Source organism: Neodiprion pinetum, chromosome 2 (assembly GCF_021155775.2).
Source record: "Neodiprion pinetum isolate iyNeoPine1 chromosome 2, iyNeoPine1.2, whole genome shotgun sequence".
Classification (NCBI taxonomy): domain Eukaryota; kingdom Metazoa; phylum Arthropoda; class Insecta; order Hymenoptera; family Diprionidae; genus Neodiprion; species Neodiprion pinetum.
In genome coordinates, this window is record NC_060233.1 from 20,384,403 (window position 1) to 20,405,066 (window position 20,664).

Sequence of the window (20,664 nt, forward strand, 5' to 3'; positions counted from 1 at the left end):
AAATAATAGGGATCGTGTTTGAGACGAGAAAGTTGGGTAAGAGTTATGAAAGTCAGACGTCATAGGCACAAATCATCAGTCGCCCGACACCTCTTACAACGTTTACACCGCCCACGAGACTGACACCGCTGAACGTTCGGTTTCTCCAGAGCCTGGGTCTTCGATTACGTGGAGATTTAGGAAAATAAAAATTCGTGTTCGCAGTATCCCACGTGTGTATGTTACCATGGAAAAAATAATAAGAATACAGAAACCTGTGGTATTCGACGAATCGATTGCGCACTCTGAGATTCATGCTCATCTGCCGTTCGCATCATCCACCTTCCAGAACAGCGATGAAATCCATATTGATGTCCAACATCAAGACTTGTGTCTACTGCCCAGTAAAAGCGCTCCACACATTCATGCAAAAATCACAAAGGATGATGGTGTGGCTGAGGTGAGGGTTACAAAGTTGGTCAATATGGCCGTTTGTCATTTGTTCGAGGAAGTTCGCTATGAGGTGAACGGTGTAGAGATTGATCGGAATAAAAATGTTGGCATCACCAGCGCCATAAAGAGTTACGTATCCTTGAGTCCAGGCCAGCAATATAGTCTGAAGAATACCGTGTGGTTGACTAGGGATAACGAACTAACCGATGCCGCTGGAAATTTCGATGTTGTTCTGCCGTTGAATTATGTGCTAGGCTTCGCCGAGGTTTATTGTCAAGTTGCTGTTAATGCTAAACATGAGTTAATTTTCACACGTTCCAACACTGATTTGAATGCCGTGATTAAGGCCTCGATCACGGAAAACTTCAAAACCACCCTGAATAAAATCGAGTGGTTGTTGCCCTACATTAAACTGGCAGATAAACCGAAAATCCAGCTACTCAACTACATTGCCAAGGATCCGGCCATATCCATGAGTTTTCGTTCTTGGGAAACGTACGTCTATCCGATGCTCTTATCAACAACGCAGTATACATATATGGTCAGTCAAGATATCGACGTAGCTTGAGGAGCCGAGATATGTCGTTCTATGATTTTTAACTGCACGGAGAAATGAGCCGCTGAAAAATGCCAGCGAATTTGATCATTGTCGGATCAGAGATGTGAAACTCTTCCTCAACTCACAGTGCTATCCCCACGGAAATATGAATCTTGACATGTCCAATATTCAGTACGCCATTCTCTACAACATGTATATTTAATTTGAACCGTCTACTATAACAAAGAGGCCGAATCTTTGTTATCGAAGCGTGAATTTATAAACCAAGCGCCCCTTCTCGCGATCGATCGCTCCAAGCAGAACGAAACATTGAAAACTGGACCTGTGGACATTCGATTGGAATTCGACTCGAGCATTGCGATCCCCCCACACACTTCTGCCTACTGCATGATCTTGCATGACCGCATTGTTGAATATAATCCGATTAGTGGTACTGTAAAAAAATTGGTATGAGTTGATTTTGAGATAGAATGTTCAATTATCATTACTATTATTGTGTGAATAATGAAAATGTGTGTAATGTTATTTGCTCAATTGAAAATATGATGATCCATCACCATTATTATGTATAAGCTGAAAACAGAATTTAATTGTTAATCAATGTAAACATCTATTCAAAGCATCTAACCACTATTATTCAAAGAGTTCGCCCGCCCCCACCCACATGAAAAATGAAACAATAGAAAATTTTTACCTATTAATGGAATATTCCTTTCTTTGAACTACATATTTGGGGATTTTACTTCAGGGTTATGGTGTACCGTATGACAAAACTATGAAATAATGCTAATCATGCCATCAAAAAACTGTAATTAATAAGTATTTTCATTCCTTTTAACAGATGCTGCCTCCAAGAATATATTCACATATATTCATATACATATAGGTATATATGTCGTAGGCATCTAATAAAATCAGGCATTTAATTAAAAGCCTAGTCATCTAATTAAATGCCGGCATTTAATGAAAATCGTATTGATGTCTTTCATTTACCATTATCTGCCTAGAGATTAACTTAAATGCCGGCATCTAATTGAATGCCGGCCGGATCTTCAGGCAAATAATAAAAAAAGCAAATGTATATCCACGCACGATCCGCCCGTGTTTACCACGCATGTTCACCTAGCGACAGTTTAAAAACAAATATTATGCCCAATTAATTCAAATAGAAGCAGTCAGTCAGTAACCGTGATTGAGTATACAGATTCGCCAATTTATAAATGATTGGAAATTCTTGAAAATGGAGAAAAGTGGTGTTTGTGAAGAAACATTTTTGCAAAAAATCAAGTACATCATGGATTTCAATAATGGAAAAAGAGTAATGTGGGATTGTGAGCACTTTGAAAAAGTGAAAACGATTTTGAGCAGAACGGAAGCGAAAGCAGATATGTCTCACTACTACTACTTCAAGAAATATGAATTGTTGCAAATTGGGTCTGTGAGTAGTATTGTCTTGAAGCGGAGTAGCGAGAGTGACGATTTAGTCTATATGGTTTCAGTAGAAGGTTATGTCTAGAAATTATTAGAAGCTCACAATCAAACTGGCCATGGAGGTCGAGATAATATGCTGTACTACATGAAACAAAAATTGCGCATCCCCAGGAGTGCATGTGAGATATTTATTAGTTGTTGTGAGACATGCAATCGAGAAAAGTCAACGGTAAGAAAGGGCGTAGTTGTCAAGCCAATTCTTTCCCGGGGGTTCAACGCTCGCGGTCAGGTCGACTTGATTGATTTCCAGTCATGCCCCGATGGAGAATATAAGTGGCTTATGAACTACCAGGACCACGCTACAAAATTTATACATCTACGTCCTTTACAATCCAAACACGCGGCTAATGTAGCAGAAGAATTGTCAAAAATTTTCTTTTCTTCACGTTTGGAGCTCCAGCTATCTTACAGAGCGATAATGGCCGAGAATTCGCTGCAAATGTTGTCAGAGAACTTGTTTCTCTTTGGCCGAGCTGCAAGATGGTTCACGGTCGTCCCAGACATCCACAAACACAACGAAGTGTGGAACGAGCCAACGCTGATGTAGAAAATATATTGCGAGCGTGGATGATTGATAATAAATCGAATGAATGGGCAAGAAGCTGTTACGAAGTGCAGGTAAAATATTCTTACTTTATTATTATTAATTATTACGAAAAATATTCTCACTTTTTAGTGGCTGAAACCACTTCGAAACACCGGGTAATTAACAGGACGCCTTATGAAGCTATGTTCGGACCTATAAAAAATGGCGTGGCGACTTTTAATTTGCCCCGCGACGTTATCGCCAATTTAAATACGGCAGAAGACTTGAAAAACGCTCTCCGATTGCTCAGCGATTTGGATCAACAACAACAACACCAAGATAATCCAACGGTACTGAGTACACAGGAAAAAACCCAGGAGCATACTTGTATTGTTTGTGAATCTGATGTATCACTTGAAGACGCAGTGACATGTCAGGAATGTGATCTGGAAACGCACATTAATTGTGGGACCTTGGCTGATCAAGATACATTTTTTGCTCGTTATGCTCAAGAAAAAAACATATCCATGATGTACAGGAAGATTGCCATAGGAGGCAGAAATTGGCAGCAAATAAAATGGTGACATTTTCTACTGAGAAATTTCCAGAATTGGCTGCTGGAGATTGCACTACACTAGCAGTTCAACTGTAGATCGAGCCCCCCTTGACTTCAGCAGAATCCTGGGCGTTGTTCTAGATAAACAAAATGAAGTATATCAAATCGGAACTAAGGCAGGAATAATAAAGGGTTGGTTTTCTCGACCGGAGATATAGAAATCAGGAGCCAGTATGATTACTCTTCTGGATGTTCGGAGAGATAATTTTCTTACCCTTAGAGAAGCAGCGGCGGCGCAATCAAAATGCGGGGGCCGCGGTTACAAAAAATGTAACTGCAAAGTGACAAAAGAGCAATGTTCGACAAAGCGGTGTTCTTGCTTCAAAGCCAATATGAAATGCGGATCTCGGTGCCACAATTCTAATCCTTGTGCGAATAAAGACTGTTGTCTACATTTTTTTTCTAAATGAATTATAACAAATTTTCAAATGACTTATATAATATTATTATGTTATATGATTTTCTAGCTGACTATAATAGTTTAATAAATATGACGCGTTGATATATTTCATGGATATACATTTGCTTTTTTTATTATTTGCCTGGAGATCCGGCCGGCATTCAATTAGATGCCGGCATTTAAGTAAATCCCTAGGTAGATAATGGTAAATGAAAGACATCAATACGATTTTCATTAAATGCCGGCATTTATTTAGATGACTAGGCTTTTAATTAAATGCCCGATTTTATTAGATGCCTACGACATATATTTATATATATTGTAACGTTCTTAGACGTTACGGAAATAAATATGGATCCGTGAGTTTGATTATCAAGCCAAAATCAAAGGCGTAAGTGAAATGTCGTGAAAAAGCTTCAATTGCAAGATATATGTTTCTCGTTATAAGTCTGAAACAAGACTGTTTTTACAATAATGTTGGTCAACGCAGTAACCTTATTCATTTTAAAGACGTAAGAGGTTTATAAACGTCTTTTATCTATGATGACTACTAAATCATTAAAAGGGGGCAAAACTAGTGATTTCACCCTTTGTAACACTACTCCCCCCCGAGGAAAAGAGTCGTCCCGACTTGGGAAAGATAAAACAATTATAAGAGTGATCTGGCAGTCAGTGTTCAAGGGTGAGTTGGAGCTGTGGCTCTAAAAATTTAAAGACTCCCTTTTTTACTATCTGGCACTTGCCCACATTCTCAAGGTAAACCACAAAAAACCTTGAGCAGATAGTTGAGCTTTAAATAATTCCAAAAATTTATGTGCCTTGTTTTATAAAGGTAAGTGTTGTTAAATGTTATGTATCTTCATGAATTTGAAGTCATCAGCAACAGTCCAGATCGATGTCGAAAAGAAATCTAATCCTTTTCATGAAGGATTGTCCGAACGAAACAGGTTCGGGTGAAAACATCGAGGCGGGAACCGAAAATTCCAGGACCAGACAGGATCAAGGCAGATTCCTTTTTGAAAATTCACAGAGGAAACAGGGAAATAGATGGGTGACTGATCCTAGTCTTCTTTAAAAACAGCACACCCTAGAGTTTGAGAGGACAAATGTGAGTGGTGATATAATAATTCAAATTCACTAAGCGAATTTGGGAAAATGTACGAATAAAATAAACTGAATATGTATTCAAAAGAAAAGAAACGATCGTATCTAAATCTTTTCCGTGTATTTCTTCAAAATAAGGCCACCAGTCATCCTCAGGAATCGGGAAAGATTGGAAGGAAAAGGCTGTGCCAAATAACCTGAAAAAGTGCTCACAAAAACTGTCACTTGCGTTTAATAAAATGTGAAAATCAAGCAATCGCTCATCGACCTTGAAAAATAATCGTGGCTCTATTCAGATTATAAAGTAAACCAAAGCCTATCTGACACAAAACTCGATTCCAAAGAAGAAGTTTCTAGAGAGAAACAAAACTCTTAGAAAAACAAAACAGCATTCCAAAACAGACAACTTCTTATATTGAAAACATCAGTTCCTTGTTGTTCTTCGTCCGGCACGGACGCCGACCGAAGCATATTCCTCCTTATCGAAAATAATAATTCCCTGGTAGCCTTGCCAATGGTTGTCGATAAAGTGTCCGACAACTCTTTGCCGTCCAAAGAAAATAAAACGGCAGGCTACTTGACTAGGACTCAACATTGGTTCGCACAATGGAATCTCAATGGTCTATGGAGCTGTGCTGACATCTTGCTCTTTCTCAATGACAATGAATGTAAGCTCATTGAAAAGTTTAATAATCAAAAGAAATGATTCGATTCCAATTTGAAAGATCCGAAAAAGAGTAAACCCATCTTAAAATCACTTTCTCTTATTTACAGAGCAACGCTTGAAGCAACATTAGGTTCGACGCAGTAAAATCGAGCCGACCGAAACCCGACTTCGTCTAAGCGTCACCTTGCCTCGAACCTACAAAATGAAGATCAGCTACGCAAAATATTGATTGCAGGAAAATAAATTTTGAAACATAACCTCTCATAATCTTTGTGTTTTCTCAATAAAGAAAATCTATTTTATTTTTTTTATGTCTTTGACTTAATTGAGTGTATCCCTAATAAAGCAAGTATAGGTTAACTGCCGCATGTCAAGGAAGTACAAAAATCTTCAAGAACTTGATGGGCCGTAGCTTCTGCATTAATAACCAAGACAGGAGCCGATAAATAAGTGAAGGTTTGTTTTACCAGCCAATCTTCATGAACCTCATGAATAGTTCTGAGTAGCTCTAAAGAAATGCTCGATTCCTCCTCACGAGAACGGGAACTAACTCGAGCAAAAAAAGTTTCTGGGGAAACTCGCAAATAAACAATCAAATCTACTCGGAGCTCAGACGAGCAAATGAGAAGATCGAAATTTTTCATCAATAAATGAGATTCGAAATCGCGAAAATTAATTAACCTTCGACGAGCTTCTACGAAACAATTGCTACTGAATATCGATCTTTCCATCACCTTTACAGGCAATGAAGTCGTCTGAAGATGTCTATCTAACATACTGATGAATAAGAATTCTCGATCTCGTATATAATCTATTATAGAATCTTGGTGATCGGTCAATTAAGTAAACGTATTTTTAGTTAACGTTTCGACCCGGATATGGGCCCTCCTCAGAACGATTTATTCATTTAACTGTCAAGAACAACAAAAAGATTTTTTATAAAATAAATAAAGTACTAGAAGTAATCAGACTTAAATATTGTAGATGTAATACTCTTAGAGCTATTATACAGGGTGTCCCTAAATTGCCTCCCACGGACTAGCCAGCATAATACCTCGTTAAAATCCAACCGAGAATTCCTTTTCCGGAAGCTCGTCCGACGCATAGTTTTTGAATTATAAGCGACGGCGCTAGGCCAATCAGAGTGCACCATTTCATCTAGATTTGCCGCCACGGAAATTGCTGTTTTTTTCGTCTGGGTGAATTATTATTATTCGTTTACGAATTAAATATCGGCACCTCCCCTCTCTCGCTGCTGTATCCCTTATTCTTGAGGATGCGCTTCTGTTTACACACACAAGTGTGCGCCCATGGATGTGCGGCCGGCAGCGTGTGCCGCGGCAACAATACCGAGGTCAGCGCCCGTGAAGGGGTACAGCAGCGAGAGAGGGGAGGTGCCGATATTTAATTCGTAAACGAATAATAATAATTTACCCAGACGAACAAAACAGCAATTTCCGTGGCGGCAAATCTAGATGAAATGGTGCACTCTGATTGGCCTAGCGCTATCGCTTATAATTCAAAAACTATGCGTCGGACGAGCTTCCGGAAAAAAAATTCTCGGTTGGATTTTAACGAGGTATCATGCTGGCTAGTCCGTGGGAGGCAATTTAGGGACACCCTGTATATTATTGATTAGTAAGTACCTTTTGATTAATTGAATTAAGAATGTCTTTAAGTGTTATTTACCTTTTTTTTTATAAATTAAGTAAGTGGACTAAGATGTAGTCGAATTCACAATTACAATTGGTGGAGACAATGTTCTTTTGAGTGACGGTAGTCAATGTCAATCTTCAAGTTATTTTACATGTAGGAGTTAATAGTTGGAAGTCATTAATTAAAAAGATTAAAGAACTATGTTTCTTCACAGTCAGTATGTCATTGTGTTGAAAGGTTTTTGAAGAAGGTCTTTTGAGCGATAAAATTAATTTGCAAGTGTCCAAGAAGTGGAGGTAGGCTCTTTATGACTATGTTCCACATGTCTAACGAAAATTTATTGTTGGTTGAACCGATTGGGTCAACAGGTGAATAACGACTGATGGGAGAAACAAATATAATCCAGAGTGAAGGTGAACCTATTATAAACAATTATACAGAAAAACGATAAATATTTTGTGAGAAAAAGTTATGTAGAAAGGACTGTGTAATGGGGACAAAAAATTTTTATTGTATCTAGTTAAGGTTAAACAATATTTGTTGTGTGGGCGGAGATTAGAGGTTTGTAAATATTGCTTAAATGTTCAACATCTTGTCTAAGATTAACGGAATTGGTGTGACCTACAATGTTGCACATTTCTAGTAACAGTCTTTTATAATAATTGTGTTCTTCACAAAGGATGTTTGTGTTGTCCTAATTAAAAGTGTGTTGTTTATCGATACTATGTTTTGTTAGAGCTGTGTGACGTTCTTCAATCTCATGTACATTGCGTTGGTGTTCCCTGATTCTGGTGTTGAGGTGGCGGCCAGTTTGACCTATGTAAACTTGATTGCAATCACTGCAAGGTATTTTATACACAACATTGGATCGTTTGCCAATGGGGATCTTGTCTTTTCCTGTATCAAAAACTAGTTGTAAATCTTTTGAATTTTTTCCAACAAACTTGACATTATGTTTGGCGAATAGACGGTTAAGTGACTCAAAGAGACCAGATACATATGGGATGGGGATATATGTAGTAGGAGGTCTATTGTTATCTTCTGCGGGAGCAGAGTCAATATTATTGTCAGGTAAGTTGTTGATGTAGGTGCGTCTCTTATTAATATGTTGGTGTAATAGGCCATGAGGATAATCATTCCATCTTAGTATATTGTATATGAGCGACAGGTTTTTTTCCTGGAACTCTGTACTAGCAAGTTTGATGGCTCGGTCAACTAGGTTAATGATGGTGCCTATTTTGTAGGACAAAGGATGGTGAGAATTAAAATTCAGATATCTTTGTGATCAGGTTTTTTTGTGAAACCAATCTGTTTTGATATTATTATTGTTGTGTATCAACAATACATCTAAGAAATTGATGGCGTTATTTTCTTCTGTTTCGATAGTAAATTGTAATCGTGGATGATATCGGTTAAAAGTATTAAGAGTGTGATCTATTTTTTCTTTAGGAACGGCAGTAAGAATATCATCCACGTATCGGAAATAGAACGGTAAATCAAAACCAAGATTGTTAATGCAAGACGTTTCCAAGTCTTCCATGACCAGGTCTGACAGGATTGGGGAGAGAGGAGATCCCATGGGCAAACCATATTGTTGTGCATAAGTATCGTTGTTAAATTTAAATATTGCGGAGTCAAAACATATTTTTAAGGCTTTATCAAGTTCAATAAGGGGAATTGGGATCTTATTTTCAAGAGAAGCCCAACGGTTGTTTACTGCGCGCAATGCGAGATCTGTCGGAACGTTGGTAAAGAGTGATATTACATCTAGCGATATTAACGTATAATTTTCCGGGATAATCAATGTTTTTATTGTGTCAACTAAGGAAAAGCTATCTTTAACTCTAGAGGTGGGAGGTGTGATATTAGTGGTGAGCCATTAATTAATTTTCTTGTCTAAGGCATAGGTCGGGCCATTGACAAATGAAACGATAATTCTTAATGGGACTTGCTCTTTGTGAATTTAAGGTAGCCCATATGCACGTAGAGGGACACTGTTGTAAGTAGAAATTCTTCTATGTAGGTTTTTGTTTATTAGTTTGGAGGTAAACCAATTAACCACCTCCCACCTCTAGAGTTAAAGATAGCTTTTCCTTAGTTGACACAATAAAAACATTGATTATCCCGGAAAATTATACGTTAATATCGCTAGATGTAATATCACTCTTTACCAACGTTCCGACAGATCTCGCATTGCGCGCAGTAAACAACCGTTGGGCTTCTCTTGAAAATAAGATCCCAATTCCCCTTATTGAACTTGATAAAGCCTTAAAAATATGTTTTGACTCCGCAATATTTAAATTTAACAACGATACTTATGCACAACAATATGGTTTGCCCATGGGATCTCCTCTCTCCCCAATCCTGTCAGACCTGGTCATGGAAGACTTGGAAACGTCTTGCATTAACAATCTTGGTTTTGATTTACCGTTCTATTTCCGATACGTGGATGATATTCTTACTGCCGTTCCTAAAGAAAAAATAGATCACACTCTTAATACTTTTAACCGATATCATCCACGATTACAATTTACTATCGAAACAGAAGAAAATAACGCCATCAATTTCTTAGATGTATTGTTGATACACAACAATAATAATATCAAAACAGATTGGTTTCACAAAAAAACCTGATCACAAAGATATCTGAATTTTAATTCTCACCATCCTTTGTCCTACAAAATAGGCACCATCATTAACCTAGTTGACCGAGCCATCAAACTTGCTAGTACAGAGTTCCAGGAAAAAAACCTGTCGCTCATATACAATATACTAAGATGGAATGATTATCCTCATGGCCTATTACACCAACATATTAATAAGAGACGCACCTACATCAACAACTTACCTGACAATAATATTGACTCTGCTCCCGCAGAAGATAACAATAGACCTCCTACTACATATATCCCCATCCCATATGTATCTGGTCTCTTTGAGTCACTTAACCGTCTATTCGCCAAACATAATGTCAAGTTTGTTGGAAAAAATTCAAAAGATTTACAACTAGTTTTTGATACAGGAAAAGACAAGATCCCCATTGGCAAACGATCCAATGTTGTGTATAAAATACCTTGCAGTGATTGCAATCAAGTTTACATAGGTCAAACTGGCCGCCACCTCAACACCAGAATCAGGGAACACCAACGCAATGTACATGAGATTGAAGAACGTCACACAGCTCTAACAAAACATAGTATCGATAAACAACACACTTTTAATTAGGACAACACAAACATCCTTTGTGAAGAACACAATTATTATAAAAGACTGTTACTAGAAATGTGCAACATTGTAGGTCACACCAATTCCGTTAATCTTAGACAAGATGTTGAACATTTAAGCAATATTTACAAACCTCTAATCTCCGCCCACACAACAAATATTGTTTAACCTTAACTAGATACAATAAAAATTTTTTGTCCCCATTACACAGTCCTTTCTACATAACTTTTTCTCACAAAATATTTATCGTTTTTCTGTATAATTGTTTATAATAGGTTCACCTTCACTCTGGATTATATTTGTTTCTCCCATCAGTCGTTATTCACCTGTTGACCCAATCGGTTCAACCAACAATAAATTTTCGTTAGACATGTGGAACATAGTCATAAAGAGCCTACCTCCACTTCTTGGACACTTGCAAATTAATTTTATCGCTCAAAAGACCTTCTTCAAAAACCTTTCAACACAATGACATACTGACTGTGAAGAAACATAGTTCTTTAATCTTTTTAATTAATGACTTCCAACTATTAACTCCTACATGTAAAATAACTTGAAGATTGACATTGACTACCGTCACTCAAAAGAACATTGTCTCCACCAATTGTAATTGTGAATTCGACTACATCTTAGTCCACTTACTTAATTTATAAAAAAAAAGGTAAATAACACTTAAAGACATTCTTAATTCAATTAATCAAAAGGTACTTACTAACCACAATATATAATAGCTCTAAGAGTATTACATCTACAATATTTAAGTCTGATTACTTCTAGTACTTTATTTATTTTATAAAAAATCTTTTTGTTGTTCTTGACAGTTAAATGAATAAATCGTTCTGAAGAGGGCCCATATCCGGGTCGAAACGTTAACTAAAAATACGTTTACTTAATTGACCGATCACCAAGATTCTATAATAGAGTCTATAATAGATAGTCTATCTAACATAACCATCTGAGCGAAATGCTAAAAATAAAAGCAATAACGATCTGGGTCCTGATACATCAATTCTAAGAGATTAATTCCAGCTTCGTCTCGATATTCCTCAAGAAGTTCTAAAAGTGTACAGATCTGGCGATCTGCTAAAAACCTCTTGGTGGAAGTTGTTTTTCCGCATCCGATATTCCCTTCAATAATGATCGTGAGCGGTCGAGTTTTACTCGAATGAATTGCAAAAGGCAGATTCTTCTCCCAATCGATGACCGACTGTAAAGAAGGTCAAGTCGATCACAGTCGTCAAAGGTGTTCGTTTGAAGATCTAACCTCGAAGGATGTTCCTGGTCTTGGAGAGGCTGTTCCAGGTTGATCTTTTTCAAATGGAGCAAGACGATCCAAGTGAACCACTTTCTGACACGAATGAGATGTTCGGATTCTATAAACAACATCATTTATCCGGTTAACCACTAAGTAAGGGCCTTCCCAATTTCTTTGTGGTTTTGGACATCGTCCTTTCTGTCTTCGGGGTTGAAAGAGCCTGACAGAATCTCCAGGATTAAATTTTAAATCTCGGGCTCGAATATTATAACGAGTTTTCAATTTATCTGAAGCCATAAAAATTCTATTCCTAGCAAAGTGATGAATTTCTTCCAAACGTTGTCGTAATAAAAAGGCATGATCTGTTTGATGCTGTCTTTGCACAGGAACAGGGCCTTTCTCTAAAACTGACGGAAGTCGAAGATTTCTTCCAGTAAGCATAAGGGCTTGCGTCTGCTTCGTTGTCTCATTGATCGCAGATCTGTAAAATAAGAGGAAGAAAGGGATCCAGGAATCCCATTCTCTCTGATTCTGCTCTACGAAGGACGACAAATACTGTAGCAAGGTTCGATTCAGACGCTCTATCAGGCCGTCAGATCGCGGATGCAAAGGAGTCGTACGAGTTTTTCTAACCCCTAAAATCTGAGTGACCTCTTTCATTAAGGTTGACTCAAAATTTCGGCCTTGATCGGTATGAAGTTCTAGAGGAACTCCGTGTCTACAAATAAACTCTTTACCGAATGCTTGTGTTACAGTGGAGGCTTCTTGATCGGCGAGAGGGACCACTTCAGGCCACTTAGTAAAATAATCAGCAATAACCAAAGCATATTTATTTTCAGAATGAGTTTTCGGGAGAGGTCCGAGAATGGCCATGGCTATCCTTTCAAATGGAGCTCCCACGTTGTAAATTTGGAGAGAGCTTTGTCCTTTCGCTCGAGGTCCTTTCTTTGCTGTGCAGATTCGACATCTTCGACACCAATCTTCAACGTCCATCCGGCAACGGGGCCAAAAGTGAAAGTTGCGAATTCTGCCCACAGTTTTATTTGAAGCGAAGTGTCCGCCTGCAGGAGAATCATGATAAAGAGCACGAATTTCCGGAACTCGTGACCTGGGAACCAAAAGTTGCCACCTGATTTCTTTCAGGTCTGCAGATTCCCATTTTCGGTATGAAATTTCATCAATTAAAAGGATAGAGTCCCATTGAGCCCAATAAATTTCCAAATCTGGCTCGGTTAAAGATATATCCTGCCAGTCCGGGCGAGTTTCTGCTTCTTTCCAAGACTTCACTTGATTCAAAGTGTCGTCCTCTTGTTGCGATTTTCTCCATTCCTCCTGGTTATTTTCGAGAGAAATCTTCCGTATTATAGTGGAGGGGTCTCGGTTTATCTCTAATCGAGCACACTGTTGACACTCTGGCATTTCCTCGCAGGGTCTTCGAGAGAGAGCATCGGCGTTTCCATGATGAATTCCTGCTCGATGCCGAATGTCAAAATCGTACTGTCCAAGCCTTTCTAACCATCTAGCTACCTGACCTTCTGGAGATTTGAACGGAAGTAATCATCTAAGAGAAGCATGATCTGTAGGTATCAAAAATCTCCTACCGTACAGATAATAATGAAAATGTACCACAGTCTTAACAACAGCTAAAAGTTCTCTACGAGTGACACAATAATTCCTCTCAGTCTTACTCAAAACTCTGCCGAAATAGCTTATCACGCTCTCCTGACCTCCCTGAATTTGTGATAGAACCCCGCCTATTCCTGATAGAGAGGCATCCGTATCTAAGATAAAAGGAAGTTCAACCTCTGGATAAGCTAAAATCGGCGAAGAAAGAAGATTTTCTTTTAATTTCTGGAAAGCCTCTTCGCATTCCGGGGTCCAGTCAAAAGGAATCTTGATTCTGGTCAAGTGATGGAGAGGTTTAGCTATACTAGCGAAACCTTTTACAAATCTTCTTTAATACGTACAAAGGCCTAGAAAGTTTTGAATTTGTTCTCTATTCTTAGGTGCCGGCTATGAAGAAACCTTCTCAATTTTGGGTGGGTCGGTCTTCACACCTTGTGCTGGGACCATATGTCCGAGGAAGCCTACTTCTTTCTGGAACAGATGGCATTTTTTCGCGCTTATTTTCAGGCCTGCTTGCTTCAGCTTGGCGAAAACTTGTTTGAGATTTTGAACTTCTTTTTCAAAGTTCTTGCCGAAGACGATTATATCGTCTGAATAAACGAGGCATGTTTTGCCAGTGAGCCCATGGAGAACAGCCTCCATCATTCGTTCGAAGGTAGCCGGGGCATTAATATAACCAAACGGCATAACCTTGAACTGCCATAAACCTCCTAAACCCGTAACAAAAGCTGTTTTTTCTTCATGTAGAGGATCCATTTCGACCTGCCAGTATCAGCTCTGAAGATCTATGGTGCTGAACCAAGTTGCACCAGCTATCAGGTCAAGTGTCTCGTCGATTCTGGGTAGAGGGTAAGAATCTTTCTTCGTTATATGGTTCAGCTTCCTGTAATCGATACAAAATCGTTTGGATCCGTCCTTTTTGTTAACAAGGACGATTGGTGAGGCCCAGGGACTAGACGATGGTTCAGTCACATCGTTCATTAACATGTTTTCCACAAGCTTCTTCACCGCTTCTCGGGCGTTGAGAGCGAGTCTTCGAGGAGCTTGTTTTATTGGTGAACTCTCTCCGACGTCGATCTTGTGTTTGACAGAAGTTCATCGGTCCTTATCACCACTATCTTTGGTGGAATAATCTAAAAATTCCAGCAAAAGAGATTTAAACGATTCTAACTGAGCGAGATTCAACGAAATTGAACATTTCTCAACAAGGCTCTGTAAATGTGAAGGAAAGTGTTGTTGAAGATCATCCTCAGAAAGGTCTATTTCCCGAATTCTAGAAGGAGTCTAATGAATTCCATTCCTATTCGTACAAAGAGCCATTTCGCAATTATTTAAAGCTAGTGAATTTCTCTAGGTCGAGATAACATAGTGATGAGCTGTAACAAAGTCTATTTCCAGAATACCTTCATCCTCTATATCTGCTATAAAAACCTTATGTGGAGAGGCGATAAACCCAAAAAGGTTAATTTGGACAGTGACCTATCTTAAAACCGGGGTCGTCTCTCCAGCGGCTGTTCGCAGGGATAAAGAGCAAACAATCTGGTCATCGGATTTAAAGAGATCCGATCGAACTACGGTTACTTCCGCGCTAGTGTCTATTACCCAAAGACAATCGACGCCATTTACAGTACCGCGCGCGTAAAAACCAGACTGTCGTAGACTTCTAATTCAAAACTGTTCTCTAAGAAGGCTTTCACTCCTAACAATCTGCGATGATTTTCGCCCCGACAAATCATCCGAAATTAGTTTTTTGGACGAGTTTCTGTTGCAGAGCTTGACTGAGGATTTGCTTCCCCTATTTCTATATCTTTCTTTCACCAGTTATAATAGTTAGGATTCGAACTCTGCATCGATTCTTCATTGATTTTTTTTATCAGAAAACAATGATTGGCGTCATGTCCTATTTTTTTACAAAACATACAAGTCAAACCGGTTCGATTTGTCATGACCGCATTCTTAATTTCGCGTTTGTTTTTCTGGTCTTGAGAAGAACTACGATTTCTTGATTTAATATTATTATTGTCATTTTTATTTCTGTAATTTTGATGCTTCGACTCTTCCGAGTGCTCAAAACCTCGTCTTATTGAGGTGTTTTTGGACACCTTAATCCGACGGAGCTTGTTTATCCCAAAATATTGCTTTTGCATTGCCTCTACCTCAAGGGCCTTGGCCGTTGCCTCTCGCAGAGAAGTGAGACCCGATTGCCCAACGGCCATTTTGAATTCGGGATCACTAATTGCGTTTGAAAACGCTTGGGTCGCTCATAAGTTACGAGACGGTTTGTGGTCTGGCAAAGCTACACGAGAAAGCCGTTCAATATCTTGGCTAAGTGACGCGAGGTCTTCGTCTCGTCCTTATCTTCTGGTCTGTGATTGGGCTGTATATAATTTTGTCAGATGGTCATTTCCGTATCTTAATTTAAGCGTGGAGCTAAGTTTTTCATAGTCGGAAATTTCTTGCTCAGACAATGCCGTTGAAACATCCAAATTTGGCGTTTGAAGACAAGAGGCAAGGCTGTGGGCCCTCATGGCGGAGTCCCACTGATTGTATTTTGCTATTGTGCTCGATTGACGCTCAAACTCTGCCCGTGGAATTTTTTTATCAGAAATTGGCGGTTTTAAAGGATAAAACGGTTTCTCGTTAATCTGAGAAGCAACCCCAGAAAATTTCGAATTATTTAATTGACTTAAATGAGAATATCGAGGCTGAACCTGAGACAGAGGCTCGGCAAAACCAACCTCATTATTTACTCTTGTTCTACAAATTGGGGATTCATCTACTCCCCTGATAAAAGGCACAAACCTTGAGTCACGAACATCCTATGATCGTCCTGGATGTTGGACCCCCTGAACAGCGGGAAAGGAAACAGAAGAAGCAAGCGGAGTAACGACTCTGGAACCTCGAGGAGTAACGGCCGGTTCTCCAGTGCCACCCATTTGATGGACGGATTGAAGGGCCGCCACAGTCGTCCGGAGCGGGTCATGAAGACTGGTTTCCAAACGCTCTTGGGCCTCTCCTTCTCGTCTCCGCTGTTCTTGTTGCTCTTGAAGCAGCTGGACTAGTTGTTGATGTTGTCGAAGAGCTGCTTCTTGTTGTTGACTCATAATCTTTAGTAGATCGAGCTGTGAGACTAAGACCATCGCCGGGACAGGTGAAGAGTCCACTGAAGGTGCACAAATTGTCTCAGGAACCTGTGGATTTTCCGTGATGGAAGGTTCTTCTCCGCCACTTTCCCGACGACGAGTACGTGCCATACGACTGATGCTCATAGTTTATTTCACGCACTGAATTGACTCAATCAAGAAGAAACTCAAGATCCGACTTCTGACACCAGTGTAACGGTCTTAGACGTTACGGAAATAAATATGGATCCGTGAGTCTGATTATCAAGCCAAAATCAAAGGCGTAAATAAAATTTTGTGAGAAAGCTTTAATTGCAAGATATGTGTTTCTCGTTTTGAGTCTAAAACAAGACTGTTTATTGATTCGTATCATTGTTTGAAAATCGACCGTAACGCGTCTGGCACACAAAGTAATTGATTTTGTTATAGTTTAATGTTCTGAATAAGTGGAGAATCGCGCCGAACTGTCATCGGTAAGTCCTCATCTGAGGGTAACAGAATTTAGCGTTACAGTACGTATAACCATTATTTTACTCACATGGTTCTAAGAATGTTATGCGACTGTTGCAAGTACTGGTTATACAACTGCAATATTGCAACATTTTATAACATACACATTACCTGAACATTGATAATGTAATAATCACATTGTTATAAGATAATATGCAAAAGTTACAATATGCTGGTTATCTGACTGCAATATTAAACTCTTTCATAATGTTTACATAACCTGAATATTACCGATGTTATACAGGGTGATCACGATAAGGTGGCCCTCCAAAATCTAGCCGTGTGCTGATTTGATAAATTTTTTGCATGATTTTCAAAGGAATTGCGACGATCTCTCCGATAGCGAAGTCGAAATTTTTTTAAAAACACCCGTTTATGCGCGCGAAAAAAAAATTTTCGATTTCAGGACGAAAAATGGGGTTAAATTTTTTTCTGAAAATACGCAAAATCCTGAGTGCGGATATAAAATTTTCCGGGATTCATCGAACCAATCACCAGAAATAAATCTCAAAATTCGAACTTTTTGTCAAAAATTCGGTACTAACTAGCGGAACAGGTGGAATTGAAATATCTGGCAAAATCGACCACCGCCAACTTCACCCGAGTCCAGGTAGCGGTATACGATATGTCATTGACGATTCTGCGCGATGAGTTTCGTTGGACTGACATTCTCTGTTTTCAGCTAGGCGAGCAGCAAGATTAGTAGTTTGAAAATATCTGCATTGAGAGAAGCGAAACAAAAACGTCCGCATCGAAATTATCAATGATAACTAACACGAAAACAGCATAACGGGAGGTTAACAAGCATTTTGTTATCATCGGTTGCCAGTGACAACCGTTGTAGCGCGGAGGTTGGCGAACGCTCGCGCGTGGCCGATCCGGCCGATCAAGATCCAGCTATCACCGTTTGCCGACGCGGCGACGACGAGATGATGTAGCGCAAAAATTGCAATTCTTTCGAAAATGATCATCGAATCAACCCGATTCCGTCAAAGTGCAGCCTTATTGACAAAGGCTTATCACTCTTATTTTACACAAAAATGATTTGAAAAAACGAACAGAACCCACCCGAATTTTGACAGTGTATTGCTTGTTCATCGCAAAATTCTAGGTCAGTTTATTTATATTCTGGAGAACGATGCGCGAAAATTGGTTAATTCTGACATCGTGTATTTACTTTCGTACGTCGAATATTTCCGCGGCAACAAAGCACGTGGGTGGCCGACTTTTCTGTGATTCTAGTAGTAACAATGAGCACAATATTGCCACGAGCCAGCGTTATTTTCACGCAATGATCAAACCGGGGACAGTAAACTACGGTTCGAAACTATTTTCGAGGAAAATATGCCGTTGCATTTTGGAATTTCGTTAATTGTCCGACAAATTGATACGTAATGTTATTGTCAATGACAATAACTAGCAAAATAATATTGAGTTTGTAAACCAATGCAGAGATTTGATACTTAATTCTATACAATTCCTTACGGATATGGTAATACAAATGTTTGATTAGTCTTTACATGTGCAATGAAATATTTTGTTTCAAAATATGTACAATGCGTAAATTCGGGAATCCGTCATTTTCTGGGATTGCGCATAGTATCGCACAACAGAATTATGCACCTTCGATACTCCTCGTATGTTAATCCGTCCTCCTCGCCGAAAATTTTTTCAACGAATGCTGAAATTCACAGGGACGCGGGCATAATATTTGCAATGTCGCCCCCGACATTTCATACATTAAATAATGCGTAATTACTTTTCACTGCGTGATAAACATTCTCCGGCATTGCTTCGTGTTTGCCTTTCCCGGTTGGACTCATCTCTGTCAAACTATCGTTGTCTTAGATAATTTTGAAGAATGCTCGGTTCGTTTTTTTCCGACTCTTGTACTTAATCTCTGTGACGGCGGCCATTTGCACATTGTCAACCCACACGTCGTACCCTATGATTAACCGTACTTGATGACAATCTAAAAATGATAATTATCTTATCAAAATTAGTGACCATTTAGTGTAAAAGTATTACCAACAGATCGTTTTCCGCTACTCGGTGCTGTTACTTTCAGGACAATTTGAAAAGTGTTGCATGAACTCGTTTCATTAACGCATTCATTTGTTTCTTTGTTTTAATTGCGACTATAGTCGCAGTTTCATAATGTAGCTACACAACATCTTGTTGGAGACATTGAATTTATGCATTATTTACAGAAAATTGAATGCATTATGAAACGGACGCAGCATTATTGTGAATGGTGTATTTTTTCACATATCACTAGTGCACCACCTCGACATACAAGTTAAAATTTCTGAATTGACGTAATCTGAGATACTGTATTCGTGCGTCCACATATAATTATTTTTAATTATTCAATTTATTTATTGATTTCTTCATTGATTTATTTATTGATTTATCTACTTATTTATTTAATCATTTATTCATTCGTTGATTTATTCATTGATTCATTCATTTATTCATTCATTCAATCATTCATTTATTCATTCATTTAATCATTTATTTATTTATTCATTTATTCATTTAATTTTTTTTTTCCTTTGCGTATTGCCAAATCGGTGGGAAAATCCTTTATGGACCACCCTAGGTAGGGTACCGTCACTCCCAGGAGTGTGGGACTCGCCTTACGGAATACCCACTAAAACCACCACCAAAAACCGTTCCTTGCTGTCGTCCACACCCCACGGAACTGTCGTCGTACCTGTTTTTGAGAATCAAATATCACGATTAAAACAATACGAGGCAAATATTTTAATAAAATTAAATCTAACAAACGGATGTAAGCCAGACTTTTCACCATTTTCGTGACACCATACTCGCATTACAGAAACGCTGAAACTCAGGTTTAATTGCAATAAGATTCATTAGAGTTTAGTAGTATTCATTACGAGCCTTTAGTAAAAAGAAACTTATCTTGCGTTTCATTTCTGGTCTCGTTCTGTGTTATCGTCCGCGAAAAGCCATTCCTTGCTGTCGTCCACACCACACGGAACTGTCGTCGCATCTGTTTTTGAGAATCACATATGAGGATTAGAAAAATACGAGGCACGTATTTTGATAAAATTAGATTTAACATTTTTGAAACTACAGATGCAGTTCAACGTGCATCAAAATCAAACGAATGTGCACTGGACTTTCTACGATTTTCGTGACACTATTCTCGCATCACAGAAACGCTGAAGCTCAAATTTATTCGCAGTAAGAATCAATCATTAGAGTTTTGTAGTGTTTAATATTAGCGTTCAATAAAAAGAAACTTGTCTTGCGTTTCGCGTCTAATTTGGCCAGCTCTTCGTGTCCGCCGACAGTCATACCTTGCTTATCCTCGAGACCCCACGGGCCGATCGTCTTACCTATTTTCAACATTAAACAGCAAAATAAGAAAAATACGAGGTGCCTTTTTGATGATACCGATTCCTATGTTATTCAAACATCAGATACAATTTTGTGTGCGGTAGCA

The 20,664-nt window shown here is 38.7% G+C and overlaps 1 protein-coding gene across 1 annotated transcript; it reads left to right on the top strand.

Annotated features, from left to right (window-relative positions):
- The first annotated feature begins 226 nt into the window (after window positions 1-226).
- On the top strand, window positions 227-1,000 carry LOC138190369 (uncharacterized). The gene has a single exon (XM_069133151.1). The coding sequence runs from the start codon at window positions 227-229 to the stop codon at window positions 998-1,000; it is 774 nt and encodes a 257-aa protein (XP_068989252.1).
- Window positions 1,001-20,664: the final 19,664 nt, after the last annotated feature.